Here is a 24,501-nt window from a genome sequence, read left to right as displayed (position 1 = left end):
GTGCCGTACATTGTTTATTACACAAGTGTATGTTATGTTTATGGGGGAAAAAAAAAAAATAAGACTGAAATTAAACAAAGAACAAGTGAATTTATTGGAAGCCTGGAAAAATCATGGATTACAATAGAAAAATGCGAGCATGAAAAGTAATATGGTTAAGCTTAAACATGGAAAAGTAAAGGACTAGTTGTCAAAGCCGGAAAAGAAAAGGACAAGATATTCTAGTAAAAAATATAATAAATTTATAACTTTAAATATTGCAGCATTAAGAACTGATTATATAATGTTATAAATTAAATAAAAAAAAAATAATTCATTTTGGCTTCGCTCGAATTAAATTGAAAATTGCGTGAATTTGTTTTTTCTTTCCATCTTGTATTCAATGTCCTGAAAAGAAAATTGTTTTAAAACGATTCTAATTGAAACGATTATACAGAGTGAAAAGCGCTCTTTAAAATCTATGTATAAAAGCCAAGTACGTCCAAAGATGGAGTACTGCTGCCACATCTGGGCTGGAGCTTCCAAAAACAGCCTATCCTGCCTTGACAAAGTACAAAATAGACAAAATATTGTTATTTCCATGGCAAGTGTTCGTCCGAGCTCCAATCTCTGGTCCCCCCCTCGCCAATCCTTCATGATAAACACCCGTCTAGCTAAAACCACTGTCAGTAATTTCCCCCACTCTTTATCTGTGCCTAAATCAAAACGTAGATTCCATGAACATAGCTTTTTTCTGAGAAGTGCACGCCTATGGAATTCTCTTCCGTTTGCCTGTTTCCCACCTGACTACAACTTGGATGTCTTCAAGTCTAACATAAACAAATTCCTGATTAATCGCCCCCTTAAGTAAGACACTTTATCAAATCTCCAATACCAACTATTACTACGATATTATCCCATTGATTATTGTACACAAAATAACCCTTATCCCCGAGTGGCTTACGGGCCTTGATAAGTGGTGATCCCAACGTAAAAAAAAAAAAAAATGGATAAAGTAAAGGTATTATAATGAAAACTGATCTGAAAATTTATCATTTGAAATCAAAATTAAAAATTCCGCAAGAACCGTCTTTTCAACCCACTTACTTATATAATAGATTTCTTGCGGATTAGTTGGCATTTTTTTTCCAAATTAGTACATAGAGAATAATTTTTTCTAAATTTTAGATTATCCTTCATCCAGAGCAATGTCTATCAAGAATATACCAACCTTGTGGGTGTTTTTTTTTTAGTTTATACCTTTTAGCTGGACATGCAAACACACATCTGAGAGGGAAAAGATAACGATATACCAACGTCTTATGTATGACATAAAAAGAAACTGGAATCTTTTTTTTTTTTTTTACATAGGCATCACCACTTATCAAGGCCAAGAGACCACTCGAGGATAAGGGTTACAGAGTGTACAGCAGAAATTGGACAATATAGTAACCGTTAGTAATGGAGATTTGGTAAATTTGTTAACTTATATGGAACGGCTCATCAAAAACTTGTTTACATTAGACTTGAACACAACCATATTGTAGTCAGCTGGAAAGCAGAAAAACAGAAGACAATTCCATAGGCGTGCAGTTCTAAGAAAGAAGCTTTGTTCATGGAATCCACGTTTAGGTTTAGCCACAGATAAAGAGTGGGGCAAACTAGTGATAGTGTTTTCTGCTAGACAGGTGTTTCTTGTGAAAGTTTGGTGAGGGGGGGGACCATAGAAGGGAGCTCAGCCGAGCACCTGCCATGAAAATAACGATAAAGCAGAGACAAACTCACAGCATCTCTTCTGTGAGAAAGAGGTTGCAGGGAAGAGAAAAGGGCACCCCCCACTAAGCCATGAAGTCTATTTTGAACTCTATCAAGGCAGCTCCTGCCCAGATGTGGCAGCAATACTCCATTCTTGGATGTACTTGGCTCTTATAGAGAATTGCATCAGCAGAGAGATATCTTCTGGTGCGGTAGAAGGATCCTACCATTTTTCCAGCGACCTTGGCAATAGACTTGATGTATGTGTTCCAAGCCCACAAAAATATTAAAACATGGAGCTTCCCCTAGTCGAGAGCCATCCATTTCAATTAATGCCAGATGGGGATCAGAGCGATGATTATGTAAAGACAGGAGCTTAGTTTTAGATGCATTAAAGGTAACCAGACACCTCTTCCCCCACTGTACCATGCGCTCAAGATCAGAGGAGAGAGAATCAAAGAGAACTTTGTCATTAACGGCCTTTGATGTGTTGCCATAGATGGTTGTGTCATCAGCATAGATGTCAACGAATGATTTAAGTATGTTTTGGGAGATCATTGATGTAGATCAAGAAGAGACTTGGGCCCAGGATGGGCCTCTGAGGGACTCCAGCATTAATACTAAGAGCTCAAGATTTCTGCCCATCAACCACTACTCTTATGAACCTATCAGAGAGAAATGATTTAATGATTGAGAAGACATTTCTAGCTATACCGAAGCTGGAGATCTTGTGAAGTAAACCTTTATGCCATACTCTATCAAAGGCCTTTGATATGTCAAGAGCAATTGCTTTAGAAAGGTAGCCTCCGTTGAGAGATTCACTAATCCTATGAGATATAACTGTAAGCACATCTGCTGTAGATCTAGCAGAACGGAAACCATATTGCGTGTCACTAAGAAGGTTGTTTTTGCTAAGATGGTTAATTACTTCTCTATTTATATTAGGTAGATTTTTAATGTTTGGAGTGAAGGGGAAATGGGGACCAAGTCCCCGGGGAGTAGGGGAGCTGGATAGTGACAATGGGTATGAAGGGTTGCCCCTACATTGACCAAGGTTTATATGTGTTATTTTCCCCAATTTACTTGCAGTATCTGCCGGCACAGATACTACACTTTGATCTATTATAAAGGAAGACTGCTATCACTCCAGTAATTATAGGAGCAACTGGACTCATGAAAACGAATTTCAAAACCTACCTGGCGAATGTACCCGGTGAACAAAGTGCAAGAGAAATTCAAACAACTGCACTTAAAGGGACAGTCAGAATCTTAAAAGATCTCTTAGTTGGAATATTTGAGTTAGCGGATGAACGTTTAGCATGATAAATTCGTTTTTACTGTTGGGGATGCACCCCCTGCTGCCTGGAACAATGAACTATTCCATAATGTCACTTCCGGATAACGAGGACCAGTTTAGCAAGTCAATCAGAGACGGACACGCTGAGAGTTTGGTTGTCACCAAGTAGTCCAGTAGTTGCACAAAGATAGTTTAATTTATCTTTTTTGTGTATTTTTCGTTAATACATATTTTATTTAACTGTTACTGTGTTCTTCCTTATCAATTATTCAAATACTAACACCACAACAGTGACCAAACCATAGAAGTCTCCTGCTTAGTGAACATTTCTCTATACTGTTGAGATTTAATCTAACACTTGTACATTTTTTTTTTTTATTAAAACATATTAATCCAGAATTTAAAGTTGTGTGAATATATATATATGTGTGTGTGTGTGTGTGTGTGTGTGTGTGTGTGTGTGTGTGTGTGTGTGTGTGTGAGTTGGAACAATTACATTGAAGGCGTTGCCAGGACCACTGCGAAGAAGGTAGGTTCTCTCTACTGTGCTAGAAAGCTACTAACACCCGAAAGTATCCTGTACCTCTATAAGGCCACCATTCGCCCATGTATGGAGTATTGTTGTCATATTTTGGCTGGTGCATCTGCTACTAGACTCTCACTCCTAGACAAGGTTCAAAAGAGAGTCGCCAACCTGATAGGTCCTGAACTGTCATCCAAGCTTCAGCCTCTGTCCCATCGACGAAATGTTACATCCCTCTGCCTGTTCTACAAGTACTTTAACGGCGAATGCTCTGACGAACTCCAAGCACTTGTACCCCCTCGACGTAAATACCCGTGACAAACCTTACAAGCAGCTAAATCCCACCCCTTCACAGTAGAAATCCGTAGATGTAAGAGAGCCTTCTACTCTAGTAGTTTCTTACCCAGAACCGCTAGACTTTGGAATTCCCTTCTGGGTTCTTGCTTCCCCAACTGTACTGACATGCAGAAGTTAAAGTGTAATGTGAACAGACATCTTGCTGCCCAACTCCCTACATAGTACCCCTGTAGCTTATGTCCCCAACAGTAGTGCCTTTTTTTGGGTGAAAATGTAATGAAAAATTTTTTTAAAACTATGTTGTTTACAGACGCGATGTATATGCAAAGGTCAAGGTCAAGGTCAACCCGGTGTCGACCGATGTGTGTTATTTTGCTTTTTTTGCATTGAAGTCACTTGGGGTTCATATTCCAGGTTTCGTGTGAGAAATTAAATTTATTAGAAGCTGATTTGCATGTTTATAAAATAAATAACAGCCAGCCATGGTTCTCCCCAGAATGTGCTGCTGCCATCGTGCACAGAAATCACTTTTTCCATAGCTACCAACGTAATAGATGTACTGAGACTAAAGCTGCTTTCAAGACTGCCAGCAACCACTGTAAAAGAGTAATAAAAAATGCAAGAGAGCTATATGCTCAGTCCGTTAAATCCAAAGTAGCTGAGCAGCGGCTTGGTTCCCACCAGTTTTGGCAAATAGCAAACAGGATCCTGAACAGAAGCGTGCGTTCTATCCCAACCATCATCAATGGACCTGAGGTTATCTCGTCAGCATCAGACAAGGCCAAACTATTTGCAAAGAACTTTGCAGCTAATTCTACCCTATGCAACAAAAGCCATCAACTCCCCGTATTTCCCCCTATAACAGACAACATGCTATGCAATATACAAATATCTGTGTGTGAGGTCACCAAGCTAATCAAGAACCTTGATTCCAGTAAAGCAACTGGCCCTGATGGCATTCCAGTTATAGTGCTGTATTTCAAGATATCTTACGTCGTATCATAGAATTAAATATAAGTATAAAATGTTTTGCTATCAATATAGTTCAGACAGATGAAAAAAAAATCTTTCATATTTATTCATTTAGATAATAAGAACCCAAGTTTGCTCACTTGAGTCCCTGTACCGGAAAAGTATCCAGTAAATAAAACGTTTAGTAAATAGTTATTTTTTTTTTCATTTCCATACACCAAACATGGATATAAATATCACTAAAACATCCGTTGGGTCATAAGCTTCATTTCGGTATCTTACTTGCCTGGGTGGGTTGCCTTTAGGCTGAGATAAACCGCGTCTCACACACACACACACACACACACAGTAAATCGAACTTACTAAGGGAGATAATAACTTCCGGTGAATACGGGAAAAATATACAGTAAATAAAACGTTGTTTAGTAAATCATTATTTTTTTGCATTTCCATACACCAAACACAGATATAAATATCACTAAAACATCCGTTGGGTCATAAGCTTCAATTCGGTACCTTACTTGTCTGGGTGGATTACCTGTAGGCTGAGATAAACCGCATCACACACACACCCACAGAGAGACAGACATTAGGAAAATTTATAATAAGATAAAGAAATAATTGCCCCCCCCCCTTTCCTGAAAAAAAAAAAAAAAAAAAAAAAAATCAAAATATGCACTTACCATTTTTATGCATAAAAGCCAGACCCTGAAGAACTTGGTAAATGATATTTCTCACTACGGAATCGGATAACAATCTGTCCCTGGAAGATTAAAGGATAAAGGGTTTGAGATTTCATGCAAAAAATATCTTTTTTTAAATATTTTTATATATTTTATAATACTTACTTCGCTGCACATAATTATAACAAAGGCTCATACAAAATTTCAAAGAGATCAGTCTAGTAGTTTCCAAAGAAACTTCTGGAGTAATGTGGTGACTAATCTCTATTAATCCTTAACCGTGCATTGAACAGATACCATAATACTTAGTTGGCTGCACCTTATCATAGCAAAGGTTCATACAAAATTTCAGGCAGGTTTTCTAGTAGTTTCAGAAAAAAAGTGGAACAGATGGACGGACAGACAGACAGAGGGAAATATGATATAGAGTATTGGTTTCATAGGTATTATTAATTATAGGTTGTTGGATTTTCATAAAGATAGTTTTCACTTGTAATTTTTTTTTTCATCAAAAATATTCCAAGTTATATCATTTGATAGTGCTATTATCTTTTTTAAAAAAAACAAAAAAAAAAAAAAACAAGTATGTGCCATTGAGTCACCCACTAAGCTCAGATTAGATTGTTTGCATCAGAAAAAAAAAGTGAGATTAAAAAGGCATTTTAATTTTTTAAAAAATATATAAATTAGTCTCTTTCTACTCATCTTATACAGGGTTCGTACAGATTTTTAATGTCCATTTTCAAGGCTTTTCAAAGTTTTTTTAAAGGCCTTGTCCAGACAAAATTCAAGTTTTGAAAACAAAATTTGGGATTTGTTGTACAATGCAAAGCGATTCGAAAAAGTGATGAAAAAAATCAAATATACAAAATACTGTATACCGATACTCTATGGCTGACTGGGATAGCTTCCGTACATTCATATCTGATTTACCTCTGCACTCCATGTTTAAAAAGGAAGTATCCTCTATAGTATCAGATCTGACCGAATGGTTAATTGTAGGCATAGACCAATTCATACCATCTAAAAAATTCCAACAAAAACCTAACAGCCAGCCAGGGTTCTTCCCAGAATGTGCTGCTGCTATCGCGCATAGAAATCACTTTTTCCATAGCTACCAACGTAATAGGTGCACTGAGACAATAGCTGCTTTCAGGACTGCCAGCAACCACTGTAAAAGAGTAATAAAAAATGCAAGAGAGCTATATGCCCAGTCTGTTAAATCCAAGGTAGCTGATCAGCGGCTTAGTTCCCACCAGTTTTGGCAAATAACAAATAGGATCCTGAACAGAAGTGTGCATTCTATCCCAACTATTATCCATGGACCAGAGGTCATCTCATCAGCATCAGACAAGGCCAAACTATTTGCCAAGAACTTTGCAGCTAATTCTACCCTATGCGATGAAGGCCATCAACTCCCCATATTTCCTCCTATAACACAGAACAAGCTAGGTAACATACAAATATCCGTGCATGAGGTCGCCAAGCTAATCAAGAACCTTGATTCCAGTAAAGCAACTGGCCCTGACGGCATTCCAATTATAGTGTTAAAAAAGCTTCAACCAGAACTTGCTCCCATACTCACGAAACTGTTTAAGCGTTGCCTTAAGGAGAAGTGCTTTCCGACTCCCTGGAAGACCTCATCAGTTTGCCCTGTATTTAAAAATTCAGGTGATAAGTCATCTCCCTCTCAGTACAGACCAATAAGTCTCCTGTCTGTTATGAGTAAGTTGCTGGAATCCATATTAAATAGAGAAATAGTCAATCACCTCAGCAGAAACAAGCTTCTTAGTGACACACAATATGGTTTCCGCTCTGCAAGATCTACCGCAGATGTGCTGATGGTTATATCTCACAGGATTAGTGAATCTCTTGACAAAGGCTTCCTTTCTAGGGTAATTGCTCTTGACATATCAAAGGCCATCGACAAGGTATGGCATAAGGGTCTACTTCACAAGATTTCCAGCTATGGTATAACTGGAAATGTTTTCTCAATCATTAAATCATTTCTATCCGATAGGCTCATAAGAGTAGTGCTCGATGGACAAAAATCAGAGGCCTGCAGTATTAATACTGGAGTCCCTCAAGGGTCAATCCTGGGCCCAACTCTCTTCCTGATCTACATCAACGACCTCCCTAAACACATACTTAAATCATTCGTTGACATCTATGCTGATGACACGACCATCTACGGCAACACATCAAAGGCTGTAAATGACAAAGTTCTCTCTGATTCTCTCTCCTCTGATCTTGAGCGCGTGGTTCAGTGAGGGAAGACGTGTCTGGTTACCTTTAATGCATTTAAAACCAAACTCCTATCCTTACATCATCAACGCTCTGATCCCCATCTGGCATCAATTGGGATGGATGGCTCTTGTCTGGGAGAGGCCCCATGTTTTGACAAGCTTCTGGATTTGACCTTTACTCCTGATCTGAAATGGAACACGTACATCACGCTGGAAAGATGGTGGGATCCTTCTACCGCTCCAGAAGATATCTCACTACTGATGCAATTCTCTATATAAAAGCCAAGTACGTCCAAGGATAGAATACTGTTGCCATATCTGGGCAGGAGCTGCTAAAAACAGCCTATCCTGCCTTGCCAGAGTACAAAATAGACTTCGTGGCTTAGTGGGGGATGCCCTTTTCTCTTCTCTGCAACCTCTCTCCCACAGAAGAGACATTGCGAGCCTATCCTTGTTTTATCGTTATTTCCATGGCAGGTGCTCGTCTGAACTCCAATCTCTGGTCCCCCCTTGCCAATCTTTCACGAAAAACACCCGTCTAGCTGAATCCACTGTGAAAAATTTCCCCCACTCTATATCTGTGCCTAAATCAAAACGTGGATTTCATGAACAAAGTTTCTTTCTTAGAACTGCACGCCTGTGGAACTCTGTTCCGTCTGCCTGCTTTCCACCGGACTACAACTTGAATGTCTTCAAGTCCAATGTTAACAAATTCCTAATGAACCGCCCCCTTAAGTAAACACTTCAGCAAATCTCCACACTAACGTAATGTACTTGCAATAACCCTTATTCCTGAGTGGCTTCCAGACCTTGATAAGTGGTGACCACTGTGTAAAAAAAAAAAATAAATAAATGTTCCCATAGCCGTAAAGAGCACGAGTCATTACAAAAAAAAAAACCAAAGAAACTTTTAAAATTATTACCATATATTGGATCCAATATAATATAATAATAAATACGAAATCTGCATTAATCGAAATATAATTTTTAAACATATTTTACGATCGGGAATGCTAGGTGGCCTGCGAGTGTATATATATATTTTCCAAAAACGTTTAACTTACGATTTACTTTTTCCTTTGACATTAATGCCTGAGTTATGAATACATGTTTGCTGCAAGACTAAAAATTAATACATGAACCAATAGCTATTGCGTTATGCATGCATATTCGTGTTGCTGACGCTCGATCTTAACCAGGAAAATTTCATTTTTTTTAATTTTCACAATTTTGTACCGATTTTCCCCGACTAAAACCCAAATATTAAGTTTCGCATGGTTTCAAATACCCTACATATTAAGTTTCATGTTTGTAGACCAAAAACTGACAGTGGAGTATGGTAGGCAAAATTTTTTAAACAAATATATATATTCATGTGTTTACTATAAGCTTTTTATGCAAATATTACGCAAGTATAAATCATGTAGAATATCTGCATGAATATAATTACTTATAATTATAATATTGTTACCCGTAATAGTTGATCATCCCATAAGAAAACCAAAAAAACTAACAGGGAATTAATTAATTAATGCTTAAAAGAATATGCAAATTAGCTAGATCCTTTGTAGATGAATTCAATTCCACGACCCATATATAACATAGTTGTATTTTCTTTTTAAATAAACAGAAAAAAAGGTTCGCCTTTTTTCTTCTTGGCCTTCGGGCCAAGATCTTTTTTCTGTTATCAAAGTGTAGTATCTGTTTCGGCAGATACTGCGATCCAAGTTATATATGGGGGTAACCCACATATCAGAACATGGCAAGTGCTCGACTGAGCTTCAATCTATGGCCCCCCCCCTCGCCAAACTTTCACAAGAAACACCTAACAGAAAACACTATCAATAATTTTCCCCACTCTTTATCTGTGCCTAAACCTAAACGTAGATTCCATGAACAAAGCTTCTTTCTTAGAACTACACACCTATGGAACTGTCTTCCGTTTTCCTGCTTTCCAGCTGACTACAATATGGTTGTTTTCAAGTCTAATGTAAACAAGTTTTTTATGAACCGTTCCATATAAGTTAAAAAAATTTACCAAATTTCCATTACTAATGATTACTTTATTGTCCAATTTCTGCTGTACACTCTTTAACCCTTATCCTCGAGTGGCCTCTTGGCCTTAATAAGTGGTGATACCTTTGTAAAAAAAAAAAAAAAAAAAAACCATTTCTCTTGAGCTATCAATTTTGGTCAATGTAGGGGAAACCCTTCATACCAATTGTCACTATCCAGTTCCCGAGAGGGATAACTGGTCTCCCTCCCCTCACTCTCCGCATTAAAAAGAATATAAAAAAAAAAAAAGTATAGATATAAAAGGAATTTTGTGTGTCTGTCAGTTTGTTCTCTATGGACTCCAAAACGGCTTGACCAATTTTTTTTTGATTTCACACAGATGTACCTAATGTGTCTGAAAGTGTTCTTAGACAGGTTTTATACCGGAATGCCTCCGATAAGTATTTGACCCCCCCCCTCCAAAACATTAAAGATGGAACAATCTGATTTTAAGCAAAGTTACCGCTTTTAAAATGCATTTGTGAAGTTTTATTACCGCACAAACAAATGTGTCTGGCGTATAAAATCAACAGTAGGTTCTTTTGTATGACAGGGGCACGTTCAAAATGAATATATATATATATATAAAAACAAATTTATCTTATTTCTGTGTGATTTTTTTTTTCCATCCTCAAACAAGACATATTGCTCAACCTGGACATAAGGAGCTAGTGATAATGTCTAGCAGAGTACTGTGGTGACTTGAGCAGCAAGATGTTTATTCACATTACATTTAAACTCCTACAGGTCAGTACAGTTAAGGAAGCAGGAAACAGGGAGGGAATTCTAATATCTAGCACTCCGGATGATGTGTACATTGCGTAGAATTATGAAGTAAAGTGAGGAATATTTTGTTTCATGCAATGTCAGTAGATGCAGTTGAAATGTGAACAAATTCCGCAGAATCTTTCACGCTTTTTTACTAATGACTGGAAATACTTGATGCTTCGTGTATGGCTATCAAAAGTATTTTTCATCATGACGCCATCACTAGATGGGTTGCCTACCATGGCGTAAGAGAGTCCCATCTACCCTCGAGAGAAGAATAGACCGCGCCAGTTTCCAAAACTGGTATTTTTACCTCGCGGTACATACAACACCTCGCCTTCCCAAATGGCTACCCATCTGGAACTAGCCAGGCTCAACATTGCTTAACTCTGGTGATCTGGGGTGAACCGGTGTGACAACGTGATTGTGCTGTATGCAAGGCATTTCTCACAAAACCCACTTCCTCTGCCAATTTTTGTCATGATGCTCTCTCGGCTTTCCTGCGATAAGAAGCGACAAATTGAAATGTGTCATTTTTGTGTCGCGGTCGTAATCTGGTCAAGATAACATTACGACCCATCTTGTTCAGACTTGTTTTCTTTAAGAACCTAAAGTCGATCACTTGAGCTGAGAATTCAAACAATCTGTACACAACAGACTCGCACACTTTACAGATATACTAGCAGATGTATCTGGCATTGCCCGGTATTAACACAATCCGCTGTCAACAAGAATTGAACTGTTTAGAAAAAACACAATACTTGCATGCACGTCTGAGTTTCTTTCAGTTTTTTTTTTAATATTTTTTTTCTTTTAAAGGAATTTAACGTAGCATTTAATACTAGGCAATGCCCGATACATTTTATCTATAAAAGTGAAATTGTCTATGTTTGTGTGGGCACATTTTTCTACCAAATTACTCTGTCAATTTTCAGTCTACAGACTCGAGATTTGACATAAAGGGTATTGAGATTTGGGAAAATCTTTTTAATCGATTTTTGGCTGAAAGCCAGTTAAGCTTTCAGCTTTCTGGCGTATTTGCTTCACCACGATATTGGGGAAAACCAGCTCCCTTTTTTTTTGGGGGGGGGAGTTCTGTCAATGTCTTAATGATTAGGGAATTGTCTGATATGAAGGGTTTCCCCACATTGATCAAAGCTGATTACCTTCAAGACATGCCGGCCACGAAGGCCAATGAGCTGATTTGATTCGATTCAGTTTCGCTTTACTTATACAAAAAAGACAAACAAACACTGGAAACCAGTTTTTTTTTTTTTTTTTTAAACTAGCTCAAAATAAATGTAGAGATGACGACTGTTTGCAAATCGTAGATATTACAATCTAGGGAGTATATAAAAAATTCTAAAACATAGTACCTCCAACCGTAGGGTCGGAGGTTACATCGACCAAAACATTGTGAGAATAACACTTAGTAGAATCCAAAGAATCCAAATAATACGACTGATGATGATGATACCTTTCTTTTTTTTTTATGCAAACTCATTATAGATCTTTTTTTCTTTGTGTGTTTATGGTTTGACAGTAACTTAGTTTTTTTTTTTTTTTTACATTGACATTTTGCACGCTGTGTTCTAGATTCTGAAGAATTTTTTGGGATCTTTTTTTGGCGCCGTTGCATTCTATTGTCTTCTTTTTTTTTTACCGTTGTTTGTATTCTTATTCCATTGTAATCTTCGTTTTCGTCTGACACAAAGCCAGAGTAGAGCAATAAAAACATAAAAAGGCCAACCTGTTCGCGAATCGTAGATATTACGATCTAGCGAATATATAAAAATTTCTAAATTATAGTAATACCCCCCACCCCCGAAAAAAATCCTTTGCTGAACATACAAAAACACGCAAGGACATTTTGCCGTTATATATATATATATATATATATATATATAGACTAGCCTGGGTGCCTGGCAATGCCTGGGTGTTTGGAGGTGCATGTTGAGAAAAAAAAAAGTGGTAGTAGGCAGGCAGGCTCTAACCCATACCGCGCTTGCAGAAAAGGAAAAGAATGTGACGTCTTTGCTGTTGCATCCATCGCCAAAGCGGAAGTGACGAATGTATAAATTAAGGCTAGTAAATCGAGAAAAGAGGGGATGACTTTCGAAAATATCAATGAAAAAAGCAACCCCTCCCTGTAGAAAAGTGCCCAGTTGAGGGTGAAGGAATCAATGTTTTTAGCTAATTTTTCGATATTTGTCGTCCGAAGGGTTGAGCTTCAAAACGATACTGCTGTTGTGAAAATCCATTGCTTCTGTCAAAAGTTTTAGGTAGACAAATACATACATACATTTAAACAAAATATCATCTGTTTGATATAATTTTAAGAATATCATCTGTTTGATATAATTTTAAGAATATCATCTGTTTGATATAATTTTAAGAATATCATCTGTTTGATATAATTTTAAGAATATCATCTGTTTGATATAATTTTAAGAATATCATCTGTTTGATATAATTTTAAGAATATCATCTGTTTGATATAATTTTAAGAATATCATCTGTTTGATATAATTTTAAGAATATCATCTGTTTGATATAATTTTAAGAATATCATCTGTTTGATATAATTTTAAGAATATCATCTGTTTGATATAATTTTAAGAATATCATCTGTTTGATATAATTTTAAGAATATCATCTGTTTGATATAATTTTAAGAATATCATCTGTTTGATATAATTTTAAGAATATCATCTGTTTGATATAATTTTAAGAATATCATCTGTTTGATATAATTTTAAGAATATCATCTGTTTGATATAATTTTAAGAATATCATCTGTTTGATATAATTTTAAGAATATCATCTGTTTGATATAATTTTAAGAATATCATCTGTTTGATATAATTTTAAGAATATCATCTGTTTGATATAATTTTAAGAATATCATCTGTTTGATATAATTTTAAGAATATCATCTGTTTGATATAATTTTAAGAATATCATCTGTTTGATATAATTTTAAGAATATCATCTGTTTGATATAATTTTAAGAATATCATCTGTTTGATATAATTTTAAGAATATCATCTGTTTGATATAATTTTAAGAATATCATCTGTTTGATATAATTTTAAGAATATCATCTGTTTGATATAATTTTAAGAATATCATCTGTTTGATATAATTTTAAGAATATCATCTGTTTGATATAATTTTAAGAATATCATCTGTTTGATATAATTTTAAGAATATCATCTGTTTGATATAATTTTAAGAATATCATCTGTTTGATATAATTTTAAGAATATCATCTGTTTGATATAATTTTAAGAATATCATCTGTTTGATATAATTTTAAGAATATCATCTGTTTGATATAATTTTAAGAATATCATCTGTTTGATATAATTTTAAGAATATCATCTGTTTGATATAATTTTAAGAATATCATCTGTTTGATATAATTTTAAGAATATCATCTGTTTGATATAATTTTAAGAATATCATCTGTTTGATATAATTTTAAGAATATCATCTGTTTGATATAATTTTAAGAATATCATCTGTTTGATATAATTTTAAGAATATCATCTGTTTGATATAATTTTAAGAATATCATCTGTTTGATATAATTTTAAGAATATCATCTGTTTGATATAATTTTAAGAATATCATCTGTTTGATATAATTTTAAGAATATCATCTGTTTGATATAATTTTAAGAATATCATCTGTTTGATATAATTTTAAGAATATCATCTGTTTGATATAATTTTAAGAATATCATCTGTTTGATATAATTTTAAGAATATCATCTGTTTGATATAATTTTAAGAATATCATCTGTTTGATATAATTTTAAGAATATCATCTGTTTGATATAATTTTAAGAATATCATCTGTTTGATATAATTTTAAGAATATCATCTGTTTGATATAATTTTAAGAATATCATCTGTTTGATATAATTTTAAGAATATCATCTGTTTGATATAATTTTAAGAATATCATCTGTTTGATATAATTTTAAGAATATCATCTGTTTGATATAATTTTAAGAATATCATCTGTTTGATATAATTTTAAGAATATCATCTGTTTGATATAATTTTAAGAATATCATCTGTTTGATATAATTTTAAGAATATCATCTGTTTGATATAATTTTAAGAATATCATCTGTTTGATATAATTTTAAGAATATCATCTGTTTGATATAATTTTAAGAATATCATCTGTTTGATATAATTTTAAGAATATCATCTGTTTGATATAATTTTAAGAATATCATCTGTTTGATATAATTTTAAGAATATCATCTGTTTGATATAATTTTAAGAATATCATCTGTTTGATATAATTTTAAGAATATCATCTGTTTGATATAATTTTAAGAATATCATCTGTTTGATATAATTTTAAGAATATCATCTGTTTGATATAATTTTAAGAATATCATCTGTTTGATATAATTTTAAGAATATCATCTGTTTGATATAATTTTAAGAATATCATCTGTTTGATATAATTTTAAGAATATCATCTGTTTGATATAATTTTAAGAATATCATCTGTTTGATATAATTTTAAGAATATCATCTGTTTGATATAATTTTAAGAATATCATCTGTTTGATATAATTTTAAGAATATCATCTGTTTGATATAATTTTAAGAATATCATCTGTTTGATATAATTTTAAGAATATCATCTGTTTGATATAATTTTAAGAATATCATCTGTTTGATATAATTTTAAGAATATCATCTGTTTGATATAATTTTAAGAATATCATCTGTTTGATATAATTTTAAGAATATCATCTGTTTGATATAATTTTAAGAATATCATCTGTTTGATATAATTTTAAGAATATCATCTGTTTGATATAATTTTAAGAATATCATCTGTTTGATATAATTTTAAGAATATCATCTGTTTGATATAATTTTAAGAATATCACCTTTTACAAAAGTAAAGGATCCAAGAATGTTCTTAACATAAAAACATTGAAATATGGTGAGACATTACTTTTTATTTATTTTTTATTATTTTCCTTAAGTTTGTTATATTTTTTATTTATTTTGTTTTATATTTAACAGTTACAAACCTGGTGTGTATCCATATACAGTGTGGCCCTATAAAATGTATACACTCTTTAAATTACCATAAAACCAACATTTTAGCATAGTAAACAGTGGGAATATTGTAACTTGGATTACTTAGGGGGACGATTCAATTAGAACTTGTTCACATTGGACTTTTTCTTTTTTTTTTTTTTTCATAGGTATCAACACATTATCAAGGCCAAGAGGTCACTCAAGGATAAGGGTTAAAGAGTGTACAGTAGAAATTGGACAATATAATAATCATTAGTAATGAAAATTTGTTAAATTTGATAACTTATATGGAACGGCTCATCAAGAACTTATTTACGTTAGACTTGAAGACAACCATATTGTAGTCAGCCGGAAAGCAGGAAAACGGAAGACAATTCCACAGGCGTGCAGTTCTAATAAAAAAGCTTTGTTCATGGAATCTACGTTTAGGTTTAGGCACAGATAAAGAGTGGGGGGAATTATTGATAGTGTTTACAGCTAGACGAGTGTTTCTTGTGAAAGTTTTGCGAGGAGGGGGGACCATAGATTGAAGCTCAGTCGAACACTTTCCATGAAAATAACGATACATCAGAGACAGACTCGCAACATCTCTTCTGTGAGATAGAGGTTGCAAGGAAGAGAAAAAGACATCTCCTACGAGGCTACGAAGTCTATTTTGAACTCTATCAAGGCAGGACAAGTCCTTTCTAGCAGCTCCTGCCCAGATGTGGCAACAGTATTCCATCCTTGGACGTACCTGGCTCTTATATAAATAGAGAATTGCATCAGCAGTGAGATATCTACTGGATCGATAGAAAGAACCCACCATTTTTCCAGCGGCCTTGGCAACAGATTTGATGTACATGTTCCATTTAAGATCAGGCTACGTCCTAACTATCTGTCTTGCAGTTGACTATCAAGATATGCTCTTATGTCATGATAGTGGAAAGTGCTCCATCCCGTTTGAAGTGCCATTCCTAAGCATCTCTTGTGAACGTGGTATAGCGTATTCATGTAGCAAGTTAAGATAATTTAAAGAGTGTATACATTTTATTAAGACACGCTATATATTAAGGCTACAGCAATGCAGAAAATCGGGTGTTGCATTGACGTGACGTATGAACAAAAATGGACAAACGAAAGAAGGCCTTATTTGTTTTATCATTTTCGGTACTCTTGCATAATTTGACCCAAATTCTCGTGAATTCCCATAAAGCCTGGATCGGGCGAGACCGGCAATCATCGGTGTCAACCGCGAGTGTTGTTCAAATGTTGAAACGCTAACTCGACTTCTTATTTTATTTAATTTTTTTTCTGTTATGTTTTTAGTAATTTTAAGGTGATATTAAGGGGGCAGGGGTAACTTTTTATTTTCTGATTAGTTATTTATTTATTATTTATTTATTATTATTTTTTTAATTGAATTTTTGGGAGTTTGATTAGCCAATAAAAAAGCGCTTTTTCATTAGCCAATGAAAAAGCGCTATCTAAATGGAAGCAGACGACATTCGAATTGGAAGAAAGCGAATAAACCAACAAAAAAAAAAAGAAAGAAAAGCTGACAAACAAATATATTTTCAAACTCGCCAAACAGAAAAATGACAGACAAGAAAATAAATCTATACATGTTAGAAAAAGAAATGAAAACATCGATGCAGACAATCTCATATTGTCAGGAGAAGAAATTGCTGTCCAAAAAATGAGGTGCAACAATTGTAAACGCAAATGTTTGCTTTAAAAAAGATTGTGCGTAAATGATGGTTTCTCCTGGAGATGTACAAATGGACAGTGCCACCAAAAGAACTTGACTGAACAGCAAGTCTTGAAAATAAAAATAAAAACAAGAAAAAAAAAATAGTTACAAAAAAGAAAACAAAAACAAACAAAAAAAAAAAGGCTTGTACTTACACCTAACAATTATACGATTAAAAAATCTTTTCTTGGAGAAAAAAAAAAAAAAAAAAAAACTTTCTGTTGATAAATATTATTGCAAAAAAAATTAAATACTAAAATAAAATAAACATATTTTCATTTTTCAAGTTTTTTTTTTGTTTTTTTTCATTATTTGCATTTGTATTTTTTTCCGTTTTTTTTTTTTTTTTTTTCATTAGTCTGCGTCTGTTATGACACTCGGCTGACACCGATAATTACCGGTCTCACCCGATCCATGTTTGACAGGAATTCACAAGAATTCGGGTCAAATTATGCAAGAGTACCTTATTTTTTAAACTTGTATATCTATTTATTTTTCCAGATAATCACAATTCAAATCAGTAAATATGAACTGCTTGATGTAACCGTGATAGTGGAGCTATTTAATATTTCGAGATAGCATCTCTTTTTAAAAAAAAAAAAAAGGGACCAAAGAATGTCCCTAAAAAAGGAAAAACATTGAAATATCGTCAGGCGGGAATGGATGTGGTTGGTTGGTTGGTTGTTTTTGTTTTACGGCATATCAACCCTTTTCGGGTTATTTAATGCGGAATCCAAAGATTTTGAAGGAAAATTTTTTTAATAAAATATATTTGTTGTTTTCACGTTGGTTTCTATTTAACCCATAGTTGGGACCCTAACAGGTACTACCACTCCGGGTCAGAGTGGACCTGGGAGCAATGGTAATTAAAGGGTGGCTCCACACTCTCCAAAGCCCACAAGCTGGGGCCTCACCACTGGATATAGTTTAAGGTCATATCCAGGACCCCCATTGAGGGACTTTTACCCTCTGCAGGGGGACAGTCGGTGTATTCTAAAGCCCCACCGACAGGGCCGGAAATGGATGTGGGAATGGGACAACTGTAAAGCAGAAAATAATTAAAAAAATTTTTTTTTTTTTTTTTTTTTTTTTAAATATTTAATCATCTCTATCCCACTTTGTATGAGAGAAAAAAAAAATAGATACCTGTCTTTAAGCATTTGATATAAGTTTTCTTTCATGTACTCGAAGACAAAGTAAAGCTGGTTGTTTTCTCGGACAACTTCCTTCAATTTGATGATGTTCGGATGATTCAGCTTGCGTAATGACTAAAAAAAATTTAAAAAAAAAGAAAGAATAGGTCAAAGATAATATAATGCAACGAAAAAAAAAACATGAAAAAAAAAAAAAATCAATAGCTTCAAAAATATCAATGACTAAAATTACAATCTTCCTGAAAGTTCATTCTTCAAACTTCTTGGCTGAAACATTCACAGGCAACAGAAATGTTGTATAATGTAGACAGACTGGCAGTTTTGGCTAGTGCAATATATAGGATTAGGAATTGGAGCTCATTATTTTTTTTAGATTACTAGAAACAATACCTTTACTCCTGATCTGAAATGGAACACGTACATCAAGTCTGTTGCCAAGGTCGCTGGGAAGATGGTTGGATCCTTCTACCGCTCCAGAAGATATCTCACTACTGATGCAATTCTCTATCTATATAAAAGCCAAGTATGTCCAAGGATGGAATACTGCTGCCATATCTGGGCAGGAGCTGCTAAAAACAGCCTATCCTGCCTTGACAGAGTACAAAATAGACTTCGTGGCTTAGTGGGGGATGCCCTTTTCTCTACCCTGCAACCTCTCTCCCACAGAAGAGACGTTGTGAGCCTATCCTTGTTTTATCGTTATTTCCATGACAGATGCTCATCTGAACTCCAATCTCTGGTCCCCCCTCGCCAATCCTTCACGAAAAACACCCGTCTAGCTGAATCCACTATGAAAATTTCCCCCACTCTATATCTGTGCCTAAATCAAAACGTGGATCCCATGAACAAAGCTTCTTTCTTAAAACTGCACGCCTGTGGAACTCTGTTCCGTCTATCTGCTTCCCACCTGATTACAACTTGGATGTCTTCAAGTCCAACATTAACAAATTCCTAATGAACCGCCCCCTTAAGTAAACACTTCATCAAATCTCCACACTAACGTAATGTACTTGCAATAACCCTTATTCCTGAGTGGCTTCTGGGCCTAGATAAGTGGTGACCACCGTGTAAAAAAAAAAAAAAACTTAAAAACATTTATCCTCATCTTCTAGTCTTTTTGCTTTTTTTCACAACGTTAACCACTTGACGAAGGCCAGAGGAATAGTTGACGGAAACGTTGTGACAAAACAACTATAAAGATGAGGATAACAGTCGGTAATAAATAAATAAATAATACAAAATTACTCATCTCAAGAAGAATTCCAATTAATTAAATAGAAAAAAACGTATTTAGGTGCCATCAGCTAGAATCGAAACCGAAATTCAAAGCTGGTGATGTTACAGCTGCACCAACGTAATTAAAAGCAATTAAAAATAAACTGAGATGAATGTTCAAAATGTTTAACGATTTTTTTCAATTTTGACCCATTTTTGACTCCTTAAAAACTATTTTAACCGGCTAATGACCCATTAAAAACTATTTTAACCGGCTAATGACCCATTAAAAACTATTTTAACCGGCTAAAGACCCATGAAAGAATGGCCTGTAAAAAAATTTCAATCATTTGACGTCCCTAGCGCCGCTCTGGGACTTTTTGTTTCGGAAGAGACAGAGTATGAAAATATGGAGGCAAACAGACAGACATATAGCCTTTTATATATTAGATTAGCATAGGCAGGTTGTTTGTTTATACAGTATCATAAAATTAGAGATGGCTTGAACGGGCCAAGCAATCATTGACATGGCATGGTGTGGATCGCCACATCACAAAATGATTCCTGGAATGCGATTTTGGGGGAAGATTGAGATGAGTGTTTCAGATGAGAGCAGATCAGAAAAAGTCGGTGATTCCCTGAGAATATAGATTGGCAGGGTCTGTGTGAAGGTGACGAGAGAGAAATAAATGACGGCTAACCTCTAGAAGTGTAAGCCATTTTGAGTTTCAGAACAGTTTCAGATGGTTCGCTGTTACACACAAGTCCTGGGAGGTGACTTGTTTGTAGTAGACAGTTCCACAGAACAAAATATTCTTACCGTGTCGAAACCCGGGAAAAGAACATGTGAAATTGCTCCAGAAAAGGTTTAATATTTATGAAGCAATTCTGGTTTCTGATTGGTTGGTAGCAGAACGTGGTTTAATTTGATTCGTCAGTTCTTAGCAGCATTGTTTATAAATAGAATCGTCCGACTGTGTGGGATCATACCTCATTAAACAAAATATTGCAACAAAAACCATAACAAAAGAGAGACACCCACCCTCCTTCTAAGGATGAGAAACGATGATGCAACTTCGACTGTGGAAAATCATTGCAACTCAATAAACATCTTTTGTCCAGAAAGAAATGAGACTTGCATTTGTTGCTATGCATTGAGAGAGCTTTTGTTCCAGATGCAATGCAATGCACAGTGGGACATAAACCACCTGAGGACATGACCAAGGGGCACAAGAGCATGATATAAAAGATACATTCGGTTTCGTTTTTATACCCCCCCCCCAGAATGCTTGTGTCGGAATTGTGAATATTGACTCAATACAAAACAAAGATATCAATGATTATTGCCAAGACTGCTGCAAAGAAGGCGGGCTCCTTTTACCATGTTAGAAAATTACTGACACTGGAGAGCACCTTATATCTTTACAAAGCTACAATTCGCCCATGCATGGAGTATTGCTGCAACATTTATATCGGTGCATCTACTAATAGTCTCTCAAGGTCCAAAAAAGAATCCAATCAAATAGGCTCCGCACTATCAGCCAAGCTTCAACTTTTATCTCCTCACTGCAATATTAAATCATTGTTTTAATGGAATGTGCTATGTGCTCCCTCAACGTACATACCCCTGACTAACCCAACCAGCAGCAAAATCCCACCCCTTGACTGTTGAGATCTCTAAATGCAGGAAAGCCTTCTTACCAAAATCTGTCAGCATATTTTTTTTCACCCAATCAAGGTCAGGTTGATTTGTTATTTTTTTTGTTTTTTTTTAAATGAAAAAAAAAAAAGGAATCATTCGAAAATGTTATTTTTAAAAAAAAAAATTAAAAAAATAGAATCATTTAAAATTGTTAGTTTGAAAAAAAAAAAAAATAAATAAAAAAAATGGAATCATTTAAAAATGTTTTTGTAGAGAAAAAAAGAAAAACATGGAACCATTTGAAAATGTTAAAAAAAATAGTAACTAACTTTTCCAAATGATCTAAGAGAAAATCTGCATTCATTTGAAAATGTTAGTTTAAAAAAATAGAAATATATATGGAACCATTTGAAAATGTTAGATTTTAAAAAAGAAAAGAAAAAATGGAATCATTTGAAATTGGTAATTTAAAAAATAAAAAAAATTGAATAATTTGTAAACGTTAATTTTGAAAAGATTTAAAAAAATGGAATCATTTACATAAAAAATAAAAACTGGATTAATTTGAAAATGTAAGTTTTTTTTGAGAAAAATTTAAATATGGAACCATTTGAAAATGTTAGCCTAAAAAAGGAAAAAAATGGAATCATTTGAAAATGTTGGATTTTAAAAAATTGTTTGTTAAAAAAAAAAAATTAAAAAAATGGAATTATTTTAAAATTTTAGTTAAAAAAATAAATAAAAATTAAATATGGAATCATTTGAAAATATTAGTTAAAAAAAATTAAAATTAAAAATGGAATCATTTGAAAATATTAGTTAAAAAAAATTAAAATTAAATATGGAATCATTTGAAAATATTAGTTAAAAAAAATTAAAATTACAAATGGAATCATTTGAAAATATTAGTTTAAAAAAATTAAAATTAAATATGGAATCATTTGAAAATATTAGTTAAAAAAAAAATTAAATATGGAATCATTTGAAAATATTAATTGAAAAAAAATAAAATATGGAAGAATTTGAAAATATTAGTTAAAAAAAATAAAAATTAAATATGGAATCATTTGAAAATATTAGTTAAAAAAATAAAAATATAAATAAAAATTAAATATGGAATCATTTGAAAATATTAGTAAAAAAAATAAAAATTAAAATTAAATATGGAATCATTTGAAAATATTAGTTAAAAAAAATAAAAATTAAATATGGAATCATTTGAAAATATTAGTTAAAAAATTAAAAATAAAAATTAAATATGGAAGCATTTGAAAATATTAGTAAAAAAAAATAAAAATAAAAATTAAATATGGAATCATTTGAAAATATTAGTTAAAAAAATAAATAAAAATTAAATATGGAATCATTTGAAAATATTAGTTAAAAAATAAAAAATAAAAATTAAATATGGAATCATTTGAAAATATTAGTAAAAAAAAAAAAAAATTAAATATGGAATCATTTGAAAATATTAGTTAAAAAATTAAAAATAAAAATTAAATATGGAATCATTTGAAAATATTAGTTAAAAAATTAAAAATAAAAATTAAAATTAAATATGGAATAATTATAAAATATTAGTTAAAAAATTAAAAATAAAAATAAAAATTAAATATGGAATCATTTGAAAATATTAGTTAAAAAAAATAAAAATTAAAATTAAATATGGAATCATTTGAAAATATTAGTTAAAAAATTAAAAATAAAAATTAAAATTAAATATGGAATCATTTGAAAATATAAGTTAAAAAATTAAAAATAAAAATTAAAATTAAATATGGAATCATTTGAAAATATTAGTTAAAAAAATAAATAAAAATTAAATATGGAATCATTTGAAAATATTAGTTAAAAAAATAAATAAAAATTAAATATGGAATCATTTGAAAATATTAGTTAAAAAATTAAAAATAAAAATTAAATATGGAATCATTTGAAAATATTAGTTAAAAAAAAAATAAAAATTAAATATGGAATCATTTGAAAATATTAGTTAAAAAAAAAAAATAAAAATTAAATATGGAATCATTTGAAAATATTAGTTAAAAAAAAAATATAAATTAAATATGGAATCATTTGAAAATATTAGTTAAAAAAAAAAATAAAAATTAAATATGGAATCATTTGAAAATATTAGTTAAAAAAAAAATAAAAATTAAATATGGAATCATTTGAAAATATTAGTTAAAAAAAAATGGAATCATTTGAAAATATTAGTTTAAAAAAAAATAAAAATTAAATATGGAATCATTGTAAAATATTAGTTAAAAAAAAAAAATAAAAATTAAATATGGAATCATTTGAAAATATTAGTTAAAAAAAAAATAAAAATTAAATATGGAATCATTTGAAAATATTAGTTAAAAAAAAATGGAATCATTTGAAAATATTAGTTAAAAAAAAAAATGGAATCATTTGAAAATATTAGTTAAAAAAAAAAAAATTAAAATTAAATATGGAATCATTTGAAAATATTAGTTAAAAAAAAAATGGAATCATTTGAAAATATTAGTTAAAAAAAAAATGGAATCATTTGAAAATATTAGTTAAAAAAAAAATAAAAATTAAATATGGAATCATTTGAAAATATTAGTTAAAAAAAAAAAATAAAAATTAAATATGGAATCATTTGAAAATATTAGTTAAAAAAAATGGAATCATTTGAAAATATTAGTTAAAAAAAAAATAAAAATTAAATATGGAATCATTTGAAAATATTAGTTAAAAAAAAAAAATAAAAATTAAATATGGAATCATTTGAAAATATTAGTTAAAAAAAAATAAAAATTAAATATGGAATCATTTGAAAATATTAGTACAAAAAAAAATGGAATCATTTGAAAATATTAGTTAAAAAAAAAATTAAAATTAAATATGGAATCATTTGAAAATATTAGTTAAAAAAAAAAATAAAAATCAAATATGGAATCATTTGAAAATATTAGTTAAAAAAAAATAAAAATTAAATATGGAATCATTTGAAAATATTAGTTAAAAAAAAATGGAATCATTTGAAAATATTAGTTAAAAAAAAAAATTAAAATTAAATATGGAATCATTTGAAAATATTAGTTAAAAAAAATGGAATCATTTGAAAATATT

At 32.0% G+C, this 24,501-nt stretch overlaps 1 protein-coding gene across 2 annotated transcripts in view; it reads right to left on the bottom strand.

Annotated features, from left to right (window-relative positions):
• The window catches only part of LOC145261040 (serine/threonine-protein kinase dyf-5-like), a 170,223-nt gene that overhangs the window by 36,314 nt on the left and 109,408 nt on the right, over nt 1-24,501 (bottom strand). For both annotated transcript variants that reach the window (XM_080119187.1, XM_080119188.1), the window contains exons 4-5: nt 18,535-18,656; nt 5,507-5,586 (exon numbers count right to left, since the gene is read on the bottom strand). In XM_080119187.1, the coding sequence (XP_079975313.1) occupies nt 5,507-5,586; nt 18,535-18,656 (202 nt within the window). The remainder of the gene's footprint in view (nt 1-5,506; nt 5,587-18,534; nt 18,657-24,501) is intronic.

Source organism: Euprymna scolopes, chromosome 37, assembly GCF_053919585.1.
Source record: "Euprymna scolopes isolate OS-2025 chromosome 37, ASM5391958v1, whole genome shotgun sequence".
Lineage (NCBI taxonomy): Eukaryota > Metazoa > Mollusca > Cephalopoda > Sepiida > Sepiolidae > Euprymna > Euprymna scolopes.
This window is presented reverse-complemented; position numbering and strand designations above follow the sequence as displayed.